General features: G+C 42.4%; 2 protein-coding genes across 3 annotated transcripts in view; one reads left to right on the forward strand and one right to left on the reverse strand.

The window, feature by feature from the left end:
- Positions 1-1,891, reverse strand: part of TGFBRAP1 (transforming growth factor beta receptor associated protein 1) — a 33,168-nt gene extending 31,277 nt beyond the window's left edge. Inside the window, exon 1 of one of the 2 annotated variants that reach the window (XM_035316779.1) lies at positions 1,831-1,891. The gene's annotated coding sequence lies outside the window, so the exon portion shown is untranslated. Of the gene's footprint in view, positions 1-1,012; positions 1,034-1,830 lie in introns of those variants that run through there. The other variant, XM_035316781.1, reaches the window with a different exon arrangement.
- A 1,067-nt stretch (positions 1,892-2,958) lies between these two features.
- Positions 2,959-15,555, forward strand: C1H2orf49 (chromosome 1 C2orf49 homolog). The gene is made up of 4 exons (XM_035316812.1): positions 2,959-3,127; positions 5,243-5,409; positions 9,673-10,045; positions 13,152-15,555. Exons 1-4 carry the CDS (start codon positions 2,999-3,001, stop codon positions 13,206-13,208), a joined length of 726 nt encoding a protein of 241 aa, XP_035172703.1. The 5' UTR covers positions 2,959-2,998; the 3' UTR covers positions 13,209-15,555.
- Positions 15,556-15,944: the final 389 nt, after the last annotated feature.

A 15,944-nucleotide genomic window follows, 5' to 3' on the forward strand; every position in this document is an offset into this window, starting at 1 on the left:
CTAGAGTAGCTACAAGGCTTTGAGTGCTACAAGTTAACTTCTCATGTTGCTTTACATTTTATTTGACAAAATTTACTCCTATTAGTACCTCTTCTAGTGAAATATCATAGGCAGATTCCATCTAACACATTTAAAATTCCTTATTTTAATAAGAAGTACATTCCTTACATCAATAAGAAGCGTAATTAACTTTCAAGCCACTTAAAAATAATTCACGAATCACCATAACTGTTTTTATTTTTATTTTTCTGGTACTATCATCAGAGCATCAGTTTTAGAGACGTGTGAGTAGCACGCCTATAAGCACTGGCAAGTATTAGGCATGGTCACACAGCTGATTTGGAAGTATGACCCATACATACAGTGCTCATTAAGCTCAAGAAGCAGTAGCACTGAAATTAGAAGAGTTTTTGTTGTATCACAACCATTGTGATAGTAGTGAACAAAAAAGATTGTTTTTAAGTGCTAAGCAGCACTTACAATATTCACATTCTGCAAACTATTCCTTCCCTTTTACAATCAAGCACTGCCAAGGGACAGATCTAATTCACGAAGCGATTAACAGTGTTTTGAAATCAGTCGCTGTAATTTTGCTGTACTCCAGACTTGTCTTACTTCTATATGGAACCAGCAGACACCCGTGCTGAGTGCTTGGAAGAACAGATGAAGAACTGCTGACCTAAATTAGTCACCCTTCACTATGCCATGACTGCTCTGTAACAACCACTTATCCATTCAAGACATTCAGTGTTGGCTTTGAGAAACAACACACACAATTACTCCTACTCCACATATACTGTGGAGATATAAGATGTCAAATGAGGCTTCTGTGGACCAAAATGCCCTTGTAATCACTCTGAAATTAAATGCAAATAGCAAAAATGAGCTCTGTTTCAAATTACTACACCTACCTAAAAACAAAGTTTTGCTTTTACAAGCTAATATTGAAAGCCAAGGCAAAAATTTCCAAAGATTAATTAAAAAAAAAGGTAAGCTACAATTCATGAGATACCCGTAACTGAAATTAGACCAAACTAAGAATATGGCCAGAAAAGAAGTAAGTTACAATGAGAGAAGAGCAGCCTTATAAGCCAAGAATTTCCAGAAGATTTTGGATTTGGTTTCCCTGACCATTTCAAACTGCAGCCTCACCTAGGGTTTAAGCTTGTCTCCTGACCTTCAACTAAGAAAACAGGAAAACACTAGAGAAATACCCTAAGGTAAGATGATAATGAAGCTCTCTGAGCAGCACAGCCACGCTATCCTCCAAAACATAAGATACTGAGTTAAAGAGAGCAGCCTGAAGGTTGACTGCCAAAATAACTGTTGGTTGTTGCTATGTTTTAGTAGGGTGTGTGCAGCATGAAGCGCCGGGCTATCTCCTGGAGAGGACGCGTGCCTTTCCTACCTGAGAGTCCAAGTCTGTGTGGGTCAGGGCAGGCACATCCTCTCCTAACGCCTGCCGCCAGGAGAACCACACAGCCCTGCTCTTGGCCAAGAAGCCTTCAAAAGCTTACAGAATAAGATCAAATGAAGAATATAGAGAATTATTTAGTACCTGTTTTGATATATTTAAGGTAACGAGGGATAAACCCAACTCCCCAGATACGAAGCCCGAACACACCGGCGGTCTGACGGCACCACCCAGCCCGGCACCCAGTAAACCAACCCCCCCGGTTACCACACGGCGAGAAAAACTCTCCCAGGACCCCCGGGGCCAGCCGGGCCGGCCGCTGTTGGCGCAGCCCCCCGGTCCACCGGGCGTTATTCCCACACACGCAGCTACACCGGGCCCCAGGCGACTCCCCCCAAGGCCTGCCTCCCCCTCACCTGCGAGCGCCGGGCGCCGCCGCTCCGGGATCCGCGGCCGGGCCGGGCCGGGCCTCGCTGGGGCTCCGCCGCCGCCGGCCGCGGGGAGGGGAGGGGCGGGCGCGAGGCTTCCGGTACCGCGCCCCGCCCCGCCCGGCCCCGGCGCCTTCCCGTCACGTGGGGCGGGAGAGCCCCGCCCAGCGGGGAGGGCTGCGTCACGTGAGGGGGCGGGAGGGCGGCCGTTGGGCGGGGCGGGGCGGCCGTTGGGCGCTGACGGGGCGGGAGGGTCTCGGTCAGGGGCCGGTGCGCTCGTTGTGCGCGGGTGCTGGGCTTCCGTACGAGGGTTGAGCGAATAAAGACCGGCAGCGGGGTGTGTGGGGTGTGGGAGCCGGGGAAGGGGCGCGCACGGGGAAATGGGCGGCGTGAGCCGGCGGAAAACAGAGCGGGGGGCGCTGTGGGGGGTGATGGGGGCGGTGAGGCCCTGGAACAGGCTGCCCAGAGAGGCTGTGGCTGCCCCATCCCTGGGGGTGTTCAGGGCCAGGCTGCACGGGGCCTTGGGCAGCCTGGGCTGTGGGAGGTGTCCCTGCCCATGGCAGGGGGGTGGAAGTGGGTGGGCTTTAAGGTCCCTTCCAACCCCAAATGCTATGTGGTTCTATGAACATAAATAAACATTACATTGCTTGCTTGTGCAATCAAATTATTTGTAATATTCCAAATTCGAATTCATAATAATAGATCTATCTTAAGAGCTCTATGTGTTTATAGCATGTATATGCTAAGTAGTTACATGTACGGCTTGTTCCACGTGCAGGTGTCTGCGTCACGTAACGCTGCCTCCTAGTTCTGTAAAACGCGTTAAATACTTGAAGTCACGTTTTAACATCACAAGGGCAGCACGGTTAACTTACACCGTTACTTGCAATTCCCCGCTCTGCTTCTAAACGGATAAGCAGCTTGCTAACTCAAAGCAGCAGGCAGTTACTTCACTCTCTCCTTCTGTATACCGAGAAAAATCAAAATAAATCGGGTTTTCTCGCCTTGCTGACCGGGACCACACCGCAGCGACCCTTCCCCTCCTTTACGCCTCCCTCCTGCCCAGGCGCCCCGCTCTGACGTCACTTCCGCCGCCAGGCCCCGCCCCCTCGCCCGGCGGCCCCTCAGCGGCCGGAAGCGGTGCCGGCGGCACAAGATGGCGGCGCAGCGGAGGGGCCGGGCGGGCGGTGTCGCCGCAGAGCGGCCGCAGGGGCGCTCGGACTCGGAGCTGCTGCTGCACCCGGAGCTGCTCTCGGAGGAGTTCCTGCTGCTCACCCTCGAGCAGGTGCGACCGCGCCTCGGCCGGCACCGGGGCGGCCCCGCAGGGGGGCACGGCCCTGCCCGGGCCCGGGGGGGGAGGCCGGCCTCGGGGCCCCAACGGTTGCCGCGCCCCGGCCTCCGCGGGGGCCCGGCCCCCTCGGCCGCTCCGCTCGGCTCTTGGGTTGTCAAACGTACGGGAGGTTTTCTCCCAGCCTCTCTCTGCTTGCCGGTCTTTGTGCAGCCCTGCGCGGGTGTACAAGAAGCAGTCAGGGAAGAAATAGTTAAAAATAATAATAAATAAAGGGATGCTGTGCTGTGGATGCTCGCTTAAAGGAGACATGCAGAATGAGAGCTGCCCCTGTGTTTTCATAGGGGCTGTGTCTGAACCCTGCTCCTGTGGTTTCCAAAGAATAATTTATCTAACTTTGCATGTCTCCGAGGCAGCATTTACATACAGTAAGGGTACCCGTGGAAAGTCGATCCCTTTTCTGTTAAGGCTGGTGCATGTGTACTCAGTGAGCTAAAGGCAACACAGCCTACACAATCAGCAGAGATAATGATAATAGTTTGACTATGTGTTACTGGAAAATCTGAGTTTGAAAGTGGTTTATAGCCGATTTTGAAGCTTCAGTTGATGGGGAGTACTTGCTGCTGCCTTATCTGCAAAATGAGGTGAATGAAACAATCATCTAAGACTTTTATGTGAGCTTGTTCAACTTTATGCCCTTGTTCACATAGTTTATGTGCACAACAGTACAGAAGTGATAAAGCATTGTCAAAACCAGTAGCAGCAGAGACTTTACCTGTTTTCAGTGACCTGTGTCTGCATGACATTGCTGTTTTTTTCTCTTAATAAATTTGGTCAAAGGTACCAAAGCTTGTTTTCACAACCTTGTGTATGATTGGAAAGAGAACTTGTGTGCTCTTACAACTGACAGTGACCAGAAGTCTCTCTTAGCAACTTACACGTTGGGAACTGGTGCAGAAGCAGAGCTCCACGTCTGGGAATTTGAACTGCTTTATGTTCTAGTTGCCTGGTTTTTGGAAGTACAAAAGAGAGCTCTGACTTTGTAGTTGGATTTAGGGAAACCTCTTTAAGAGTGTGTGAAAACCTTGGTTAACAACAGTAGTTCTAGCATAACGTATTTTTTTGTTACATATCTATTGGGGAAAAAAATGCAGGGTTTGTATAGCAATGGACTGTGGGGTTTATCTGTGTGGGCAAAGGTGAGGAGCTGCCCTATGCTGGTCACAGCTAGGTTCAGCTGTCTGACGGTGATGAAAACAACCCATCATACACGAAAACTTCAGTCAGAAGAACACGTAATACTGCTCAAATCTGCTTTACAAATAGTGGCAGCAGCGAGAGGCAGGAGGCACAGAGAGGCCATGCAGGAGTAGACAGATGAGCAGATGTGAGGAGAATGGAGAAATGGGACTCATGAAAAATTGATGGTTTTGGGGATGTGGCCGGTGATGGGCTCTGAAAAGCAGACGTGCCTCTGAGTAGGCTCCAGCCTGTGGAGGGCTCTTGCTGAAGCAGGGAAAGCATCATGGAGACTGTGGTCCGTGGAGAAACCCATGATGGAGCAGAAGAAAATGAGTAAGAATCAAGGAACAGAGGAAGAAAATGCATAAGAAGTAAGAAATGTCAGAAAGACACCATTAAATGCATAGGGAAATACCTCTTCTCCTCCCTTCCTGGTTTCAATTTCTCTTGTTTCCAGTGTGGATTGCTGTCAGTCTCTCTCAGTTCCTTGCTTGAGGAAGGAGAGCATCTCTTCACAGAGCTCCTCACGTGCCTTCTTCTCTGTGTCCTTTTATGTCTTCTGCCCCTAGTGGCTTCTGCCCTTTGTTAAAGGTATTTCAGCAGCGGCGCCATGTCCTTCTCCACTTGCTTGAAGCTTTGGTGTGCAGTGGGTTGTTTTCAGAGCTATCAGCCAGAAAAGGCTGGCACTGGCACAGGGCATTTCCTTGCCTCCAACAGGGGTCACCCCTGCAGCCCCCTCACCACTGACACCCTGGCATTTATGCCCAATTCACTACTTCAAAATGGCTTTTGAAAAATGAAATTTTGCCATTCTTTGTGCTATGAATTTGTCCCAATAACAACTTTTTTTTTTTTTTCTGTTCCCCACAGAAGAACATCCTAGTCACGAATGATGTAAAGATGGACAAAGACGGCCTCACTGATCTCTACATTCAACATGCCATTCCATTGCCTCAACGTGACTTACCAAAAAGTCGATGGGGGAAAATGATGGAAAAGAAAAGACAGCAAAATGAACTGAAAAGTGAAAATAAAAGGTAATTTGGCTTTCAGCGGGTTAGATCTGGAGAACTTAGGAAAATGCAGTTAGTTTGGTCTTCATCTGTCTGATGTCTAAAACTTGTACAAGTTTTGAACGCTGTTACAATTTGTCATCTGTGTCAGAAGTGTTGGATTCTCATGCTCCAATAATAGGGAAAAAAAGGATGATCTTTTTTGTCATCTACATTTTATTAATGGCATCTAGCTTATAGTACTTGCTTTTTATTGCTATGTTTCTAAATACTTTTTTCAAGAAAAGAATCATTATTGGTTTCACCTTATAATTGTTAAATAATAATAATCATGTTTACAGCGTTAAGACAAATACCAGCAGCATGTTGAACTATGCTTGCTCACTGAACAGGGTTGGTCTGCTGAGTCAGGAATGTATGCTGCAGCAGTTTTGTGTGTCCAGTTCAAAACCAACGCCTCCTTTCTGAAAGTGTTGTGCCTTGTGTTTAAAACCTTTATGTTTGGATTTGATAAGAAAGCAAAACCTTCTTCAGAAGTTTATTTAACAGAATGTTTTCTTCCCCAAGCCTCCTCCCTGCCCAAGACTTTAACTTTGACATGTGACATGCATGGGTGGCAAGTATGATTTAGCTTCATCAGTAAACACTAAAGGAAAGGTGGACAGAAATTCTCATTAGGTTTTTTGCACTGTTACAGCTTGTTAATTTCATAAGTCTGTTTTAGCCTTACTGAGGATTCTAACAAGGAAGAGAGAAACAAATTCTGGCAAGAGATTTTTTTTAACTATTTTTTAGGTTATTTATTTTTTTTTTTTTTTTTTTTTTTTTTTTTCCCATGTGCTTAAAAGGTCTGTTTGTAGATTGGTCTGTTTGTGACTTGAAGATGAAAGCATGAGGTTAGTGTTCAAATAATCAGACACTGGTGTGCTGAAATAGGCACAAAATAATTTTTTATCGGAGAACTAAAGATAGTGGGGAGGATGTTTTTGAGAGAAGGCAGCCGTGTTAACTTTTAGGTGGGAGTAGGGCTTCATCCTTACATCAGTTGTAGAATAAGTTCAGGAGCTGTTATTTTGGTACACTAAGACTCGGTAAGGGTCAAACCTATTTTTACTAGGGAAATGGTCAGTAAATCTACTAGGGAAATGGTCTAGTTTAATCTACCAGTCTGCTTTTCTTTGCCAGTTGCTCTTAGAATTTCAGCACATTCAGTAAGTAAAAGTTGCACAGGGAAAACTTCAGTTACAGTATGGTCATGGGAAGAATCATGGAAGTTTGGTCATCTTTTTGGATGTTAAAACAGTATGTTTTTCCTCATAGCTGTGTTGTCAGCCTAAGGAGAATTGGTGTCATGCCACTGAAGAGAAGGAAGTAGACCTTGGCATTACTGTTTTTAAAAACAAAATCCCTGGCTATTATGAGGCTGTAAGTTATGTGCAAGTCAGAGATAAACTGAACTAAAAGTAAATTACTTACTCCAAGTCAGATAAGCTGATTCATCATTTGAGTAACAGGAGCTGTCTGCTGCATTCCACTGTGGCAAGGCACTGCTTTCCGAAGTGTGCTCGGATTACTGTGGGGCTTGGAGACGATCTGCAGAGCTCGGTGTGTAGTTGCATACCTCTAATAGCTGCAGATAAGAGGTAAAAACACATTAATAACTTCAATTGAAATTTAAAACTCAGTGTTGAGTACTGTGTTTAGTCTTACTGCTGGTGATTGCTGGCATGTCCTAAAAGATTTGGTGTGTATCAGCTGAGTTGCAGTGTCGTGTTACACCTCAGTACAATGGAGTATCAGAGGCGATAGTTGAAACATCTTATTTCTGAATTTTCAGTGTGCAGACAATCCTAAGAACAAATGCACTGTATCCAACTTCAAGCATTCTAATTAACAGTTGATTTTGTAGAAACATCTGTAAGATCATCTTGACTGCTGGAAGGAGGAGGACGGTTTGAATCTCAAAATGTATGTGTAGCTTCCGAAGTGCTGTGGAGTTTGAAGAATCTCCCAAACTCTCCTTCTCTGTGAGCTCTGTGGCTGTGCATGCTCTGAGCTGTGGCCTTGGTAGAGCTGATAATTTTTTCTTTGTCACTTGACAGGCCACTTCAGCCTCCTCTGAGAGCTGCTAATGAACTGAAAACACTGAGTTCAGCATATAATGTGGCACTCATGACCAGTTTCAAAAACATTAGCAGAAGAGGTAATCACCTGCCTGTTTTGGTAGCAGGGTGGATATTTAGGGTAATCAGGAGCCAGGACCTTAAACCTACACTTCTCACTGTTTTTAGGGTGTTACATTAAGTACTAGGCTCGGCTAGACAAGAATAGGAGTATTTTTTGTCCAGTTGTCCTCATGGTCAGGAGCTGTTCCAGAGCTGACTGCATGAGTGATCTGAATAATCATGTGAAAAAGCATAAACCCTGCTTGCTTATGTGGAGAAGTTTTTGCTTCCTCTAGCAAGTCTTGAGTTCTTTACCATGCACTACATAATAAACATCAGGATTAGAACATGTCCACCATTCGGCCTGGCTTATAGTGTGGTTTGAGCACTTCCCTGGATTTTAGGGGATGTGCATTAAAAATTAGGTTTCACAGAGTGTCTTGTGGGAAGGGCCGCAATCTCAAAACATTTATTTTCAGCTGTTAACTGGCTTCAGTATCCTCCCTCAGAAGAGTGCTGGCTAATGTGAGTCCTGCTCTGAGGCTTTTAAGCTTTCTCTACTTGATGTAAAGAAAATGAGTGTCACGCCCCAGGTTCTGTGTTTGTGTGCCACGTATCTAAAAATTAGATGTGACAATTCTTGATGGTGCAGTGTCCAATTTTATTTTGGAACTTGTCCAAAGTGCTTCTCTGGGAGTGTTATCTGTATTTTAGCATGTGGTCACCTGTATAAGTGCTACAACTCTTAAAATTCAGTTTAGCATAGGTAACAATCCAGGTAGAATCATAGTTAGTTCTTGAATTACTAGTCTTAAAGCTTAAATTTAAAAAACAAACAAACAAAAATACTCTAGAAAAAAATACATTTTGTAAGTTAAGGAAGGTGACTAAAAAAAGGTATAAAATCCCCTCTTTCGCATACTTTGTAAACTAGCTTTCCAGAAAGGCTGCTGTAGATTTTTTTTTTTTTGTCCAGAATATTAAATAATTCTTAGACAAAGCCAAAGTGAGCACAGTATCATGCTTTATTTTTGAGGCAAGTGTCAGCTTTTTAGGCTTTTCAAGTGAAATTGTACTCCTTAATATAATGGATATGTTAAATACTGCTGTTGTTTCAGTGAAACCTTATCTACTGTCTGGTTGAACACTCCTTGGAAGCTAGTCATGTTTTGTAGAAGCTCTTCTCGAAACCACAGCTACTGTAGATATAACCCAAAGAGCTGTCTGATCTCTTGACAGATGTACTAAATGAAAATAAGGTCTCTGTGTCTATCAGTTCTGGGAACCTGATGAATAGAAAAAGGAGGAGGCTTGTGTGACGTATATTGTTGTGAAGAGACAGTAATGTAGAAGCAAATATGAAGAAGAGCTGAATTTTCTCTTGCTCTGTGAGCCCCTAAACTACTCCTTTCATTCCAGAAATCCCTGGTCTTGACAGAAATTGTACATGAGATGTATCATTTCCTGTTTTGGTGTGGGGGATATTCTTTTTTTTCCATAAATTAGTTGTTACTAAATTGGCCAGCTCTGACTAGACACAAAGGCACAAACTATTCAAAAGGCATTAAATTTGCTTAGGGTTCCTATTCAACAGCTTATTTCAAAAACAAGAATGTGTTGTTTTTTGCTAAAGATTTTCATTCCTCACCTCCTGGTTCTTTAGGCTATCTTAACACTACGATTTTGAATAAGTATGGAATCAGGGAGGTTTAGAAGTATCAGAATATTAGATCCTGTTCTTGTAAGGTGTCTCACACTTTCTCAGCTACTTCTGAAATACTTAATGACTATTATGTATTTTGCTATTCAGGAAGAGCTACAGTGGTGTAAGTGTACAATCTTAGGATGTACAACTGTGCCTGTCTAGAAGGTTCCTCACAACCCCCTGTGTTGACCTCCTTTGTGCCCATATACTCTTCCACCCCCCTATCCCACCCCCCCTTCCTATTTTGGAAGCAATTCCTATTGCTTGTAGGAGCAGCTATCAGCATAAGGTCAGTATTTTGGGATCTATTTTTACTTTAGGCAAGATTAAATTCATTTTTGCTACTCATGTCTTGGATATGCTATTTTTGAGTCATCTGGCTTGTGTTTCTGATCGTTTTACAATTTGTATTTTCAGTGCTACAGTGGTGGAAGGATTGAGGAAACGGCCATTAATTGTATTTGATGGCAGTTCAACAAGCACAAGCATAAAAGTGAAGAAGACAGAGAACGGAGCTACTGATCGCCTAAAACCTCCCCCAGCTGGAAGCACCACCAATACTGTTAGGAGATTATCAGCTTCTTCAAATGCCTCAACATACATTTCAGCCTCCAGTTTATCAGAGGACGCTAAGCTGGAAGGGAGGAATAGTGAGGCTAAGCAGAACAATATTTCAAAGACTAATAGCAATGTATTGGCTAGTCTGAAGGCGTACCCTTTGACTCCAGTAGCAGGAACTACTGTTGTGAAGTTAAAGAGATCTGTTCCAAAAGAAGACTCTGATTTGCCGGTATGTATGTCCATGTATGTTTGTTGTTATTGAAATTTGAAGGAACCAAAGGTAGACCCTGGTAAGAATTCCCAGGATTATTTTATGTTGGAGTAATAATATTTAGAAACAAGGAAAGGAGTAGCTGGTTTGGGAGAGACCAGGAGGAAAAAAATTAAGTATTTTATACTTGTTTGTGGGAAGCTTCTGTGTTAGAGGCAGCTCTGTAGAAAACATGCATGTCATTGTAAAATGAGTAAGTAGGTAATATGTAAGGTGGTGCTGGTGGTGCAAAATCAACCAAAGCAAACAAAAGTAACCCTACTTGTAGGTCCAAGAGAGAGGGCAGGTATTACGGAACAAGAGCAGCCTGGTCTGTTTTGTAGTAGGGAAGAAAAAAAATGATAACATTTGTAACAATCACACTTGAATGATTAAGACAAGCTTTCATTTGTCAAAGTGAAGGAGGAGATGTTGAAGGAACTGAAGTGAGATGCTGCAAGCTGTAGTATGTGTCCTTAAAGGAAGAAGGCCATCTGTTTGAAATCTCACATAGGAATTGGCAAGCTAGAGGTAGGAATTGGATGAGAAAATCTGGAGAGATGCCTAGATTGTGGGTCTGAATGAGAACAACAAACCATTCTAGTTGGAGTGAGAGGACAAAGGTCGAGTGCTCATTTTGAGCCATGCTGATCTTGCTCAGGTACCTGGGTTTCTATAAGATGATGAGAAAGATGTGCTGAGATCTTGAACAGAAGGGTGCTGTTCTCAAGTAGAAAGCTGATCACTGAGTTGTTAATCATAACACTAAATAGCGACCTCTTTTCTGTAAGTTAGATTCAGCTGCAAACGAATTCTAGGTAGAGAAGAGATCTATGTTATGGATAGGGTAGAAAGAGACTGATAAGCTGCAAAGATAAGAGGAGAACTAAGGCAGGATATGTGACTTCAGAAGCGTGAACCTTTGAAAGTGGAAGTAATGGTGCTGAACAGAGCTGCAAGCTGAGAAGAAAGATGCAGTAGTAGTTTTGAATTTTGGTGAAAGCGTGAATAGTCTTAAGTGCTTGCCATTGAGCAAGGAGCAGAGCCCAGTAATGGGGCAGCTTCTCTTTTAAGACGTGCCTCAGGGTAGGGATAAGTCTTACATTTGTGTTGTATTCCTTCATAATACAAATGTATTAAATAAATGCAAGGGTTCTTTTACGTTTCCACTGAAAGACCGGAATGCGTGGAACAAGTCCAGGCTTCAGAGGAAATAGAGGTATATGATCTTGGCTGAACTGCAGGGGGAGCTTTAGAAATGCAGCATGCAGTTACACTGTTACATTGACTGAAATTTTCTCAGGACTCCACACCTTATTTATGTTTCCTCAGGCTTGCCTCATGTAACTTTTTTCTTCATCCTTTTTTCTTCCTTTCATTTTTTCCTTCCTTTGCTGTTTTTCTTTCTTTGCTTTTCCCTTCCCTTCTTTCTTTTTTTTCTCTTTATTTCTTACATGAAGGATTGCAGGTAATATCCTTACTGCATAATTTGGTAGGTTCCATATAAATTCTGTTAAACACAAGCATCTAAACGTATCTCTGGTCTGAAAGACAGCTTTAACAACTTTTACAAGCAATATAGCTGTGGCACTGAATCAATTTTATGCTGGAGAGGTGTTTCCTACTACCAATATAACTAACTTATTTTAGTATTTAGAACTTCTCAGTTGGTTAGATCTGAACCTACAGAGCTTGTGAAACTTGTTTGGTATACACCTCACATCTTTCTTACGTTTTACTTGAATGTTTCATGGACATAATGACGAACACTTAAGTGGCACTATATCACTGACACTTGGAAGCCATGGCTTGTGATACTTGACTTTCTATCTTAGCCACAGTTTGTTGTCCAGTTTAGTACAGGTAAGTTCAGTCATATGCCTTGGTTAATGTGGGTCAAAAAAGTTTGAAGTTAGGCAAGTGTGTGTGTCTGAAATTATAGAATGTGGTCTTGAATAGTAATACCAGCAGGATGAAGCAGTACACTTAGCTGATGGCTAAATTACAGAATCATTAAGGCTGGAAAAGCCCTCCAAGACCATCTGGTCCAACCATCCCCTACCACCAATGTCACCCACTAAACCATGTCCCTAAGCACCACGTCCAACCTTTCCTTGAACACCCCCAGGGCAGTGACTCCACCACATCCTTGGGCAACTCATCCCAATGTCTGTAGCCTATGAAGCCTGGTGTATTTTTGGTATAATGATTGTAATGACAGTTGCCTTTTCAAGAAAGTGATTGGGTTTTCACTTCTAAGAAAAACTGCAGTTCTCATGCAGAATTGCACAGAATTATACTTCTGATTAATTTTCTACAACCTCTCAGTGGTTGAGACCCACAGGATTGCTGTTAACTACCTCTTTGGCTCTGAAGGAGAAGAGAGATCTCTAGATCATGCCAAAACTAGCATGTTCAAAATGTTCTGGAAGAGGCACACTTTACTCTGTGTGAACTGTTAAAGCCCTAATTTCTCAGATTTTTTCCTTATTTTAGTTGTAGAAACGTATTAATTTTACCACTTAAGTCTCCCATTGTTTTTCTGTAGGCTTGCTTAATGTTTTCTGGCTTCTTCGAGGGGAGGAGTGGGGATTGACAGATGAGTTTATCTGAGGCTTCAGCAATTATTTTACGTTTTTATATAGATAATTACAAAGGAAGACCTACTTTTCCTTTTTTTTTCTGACATTTACTATTTGACAACACTGAATTGATTTTCTATTGCCGTTGATTATTTTCCTTATACAATCCTGTTTTAGAAAGTATTTTAAGAAGACGATCTGAAATAACTTGAAAAGCGTGCTTTGAAGCTCTAGTGTATACTGCGTAACTTTTGTGTAACTCATTTAGGGATTAATGAAAAGCAAAAGATGTACATGATTTGCATGCAGTTAAACTCATTGGCATTTTTTCCTTCTTCTCTTTCTCTGTGATATTCAACTTTCTCCACAAGATGGCAATAGAAAGCTGCATAGTAGCTGAGTACAGCAATAGTTAGTACTCGGTTTGAACATTTCAAGTTAATTGCTAATATCAGCTTGGTGCAATATATCTAAAAATTCTTGTATATTTTCTTCTGTTGCAGAATGACCTAAAGCCTACGGAAGCAAAAAAGAAAATCCAGCATGTTACATGGCCATGAAGTAGCTAGTGGTGCTCAAAACATAAATGTTACTTCCATGTTTTCAAACAGATAAGTCATATTTGAACTGTTTAGGTACTCTTCTTTTTCAACCTTACAGGGATTCAGATTGCTGTGAAGTTTTAACAAGTTTAAGGGTTCCCTGTTGTAAATCCGGAGTCGTTATCACCAGTCACCTTAAGAGTGTCTACTATTCTACACCAAGCAGTTTACTCCCTCTTTAAAAGGTGGTAATATTACATTACACTAAACCCTCCACTTTTAGTTTTCAAGATTATTATAGTTCATCTCCTGTGTGTCCTTACAAATCACATGCATAAGTATTCTTGATTTGTTTTCAGTAAGATTCAGTTCTGTTCCACTTCTGGTTAAATAGTTAAAAAATTTAATTGATATTCAGAGTGATCCCAGGAGCCTTCTTTGCTTCAAAAAGATAACTAATTTAGATGAGAAAACTGACGGTTCTGCTGATAAGCTATTCTGACACACTTTTTTTTCCTTTTTGTTGCACAGAACGTGAGTGTAGAATTTACAGGGCAGGTTAAGTTGGTAATAAGAGATGAACTATTTAACAGCATTACTTCAAATTGAAGTTTCTCTTATTGACTTATGAAATAAGAAATGCACAGACGGAAGTATGTTATTAGGCTGTCTGATACGAATCTTTGAGAGGAAGTAGTGAATGGATTAGTGCCATGTTCTCTAATACACGCAGACATTTTATACACATGTAAGTGTAAAAATGTGCTGATACAGCAAATTTGCTTGTTTTCCTGGTTATAATCATGCTAGTAAAATATGGGGAAAACCTGTGGAATGCAGGCCAGTGCTTTCTCAACTTACAGTTGGAGAGGGAAAGGGTCAGGAAGACAAAATACCACCTTGAGAGCATTAGTGTATGTAGTTGCACTCTTAAAAAATACATATTTTATTCTCTTCCCTTATGATCATTTAAGGTGGATGTTGGTTTTCTGTGAAACTTGACGTTTCATTTGGTTTATTGGTAGTGCCTTATAAGGCAGGCATCCAGTTAAGTTGATGGCAACTTTTTTATTAAATCTCAGTGGCTCAGGATGAAGCCTGACCCATTTTTAGATATGGATGGTATCAACAATAATAATTCCAGACTTAGTAAAACAAAAACAAAAAAATCTACTTCTGAATCCACTTAGTTAACTGACTAAAAGAAGCTGTCAGTAGTGATCTGAAGGCTTGTTTACATTTTTTTAAATTGGTTAGTATTGAAACCAAAAAATGTAGCTTAATTCATTACTGACAGTTGTCCATTTACTGTTGTGACATAAAAGGCACTTCTTGAATGCTGTAAAATGGTAAGAATGTGTGTTTTGAAATATTGTGTGCTATTTCCCTTTTACTAAACACTTGTGCAGGTTTTTGTACTTGAGTACAGCAAACTTTAACGTAATGTACATTTTGTATGTAAAGAGTTGTCTTTTAAGTAGCCTTATCCTATTTAAATAAATTCAATTAAAAGCAAACCAAGTAGTTCCGCCTTGTTTTTATGATGTAATTAGACCAGTCCATTTTATGCAGTTATATTTCAGTGGAATTCAAGTGATTAGAACTTAAAAAATACTTACAGGGTAGAAGGCTCTGTGGCTACTTCGGAGTTTTAGCAGCAGTTGGTACCATGTGAAGTGCTGCTCCTTGCACTAGTGTAACTGGTAGGAGTTCTGTTCTGTGGGTGGCTTCTTGACAGTGGTTTAGAGCCCAGGTTTTATTTTGATGTAGTTCCAGTTGCTGGAAGAGTGTGTGTGTGTCGGTATTGTTAAGGAGTGCTTTGCAGAGTTGTGCTGGAATGATAGCCTGATGCTGCTATTGCATGGTAAGTCTTGTTTTAAGGCTGATACGCTTTCCAGCTTTGCCATATTTCACCTACCTTTCCCCCAAACTAAGACCATTCTGCTTTCTAGAGTAATCATTTTTGCAGGGTGCAAGCCATGCTCTTCTTACTACCCTATGCTTCTCCTTTAGATAGCAGCAGTACTCCTCTCAGCAAAGTACACGAGCAGAGCTGCAGTGTGCTGGGAGATTGGCAGGTCCCCAGAGGAGGCAAAATGAGGTGGGCGCTCTCCAGCTTTGGGAGGTGTGGATGTAAGGGGGATTTTTATGGTTGTTCTTGACTGCAGCCTTCATCACAGAATGAAGTCACTACAGGACAGATTTTAATTATCTGGTGAGATGAGATTAGCAGGGTGTGCACTTCAAAAAACACCAGACAGCCAAGTTCTTAAAACTATACAATAAACCAGGTGTGATCCAATGCAACTATGTAGTTTGTTGAAGTCATGAGAGAGGAACGACCTGTGACTACTGTGCCCTTGGTACTAAAAAAGGACAAATTTGAGAATGGTGGCAGGAACTAGGAGCAAACTTATCTTCCCCAGTTACACACAGAACAAGTACACTCCTAATTCTGCTTTGCACATTTTAAGATCACTGAATCACAGAAAGGTTTAGGTTGGAAGGGACCTTAAAGCCCATGCATTTCCACCCCCCTGCCATGGGCTGGGACACCTCCTACCAGACCAGGCTGTGCAAAGCCCCATCCAGCCTGGCCTTGAATACCTCCAGGGATGGGGCATCCACAGCTTCTCTGGGCAACCTGTGCCAGGGCCTCAGCGCCCCCAGTAAAGAAAGATTCCTGTTGGAAAAGTGATGTTACTTTCCTCCTCTTCCATGATGCAAGTAAATTCCATGGGGAAGGTTTACTGA

Source organism: Oxyura jamaicensis, chromosome 1 (assembly GCF_011077185.1).
Source record: "Oxyura jamaicensis isolate SHBP4307 breed ruddy duck chromosome 1, BPBGC_Ojam_1.0, whole genome shotgun sequence".
NCBI classification, from domain to species: domain Eukaryota; kingdom Metazoa; phylum Chordata; class Aves; order Anseriformes; family Anatidae; genus Oxyura; species Oxyura jamaicensis.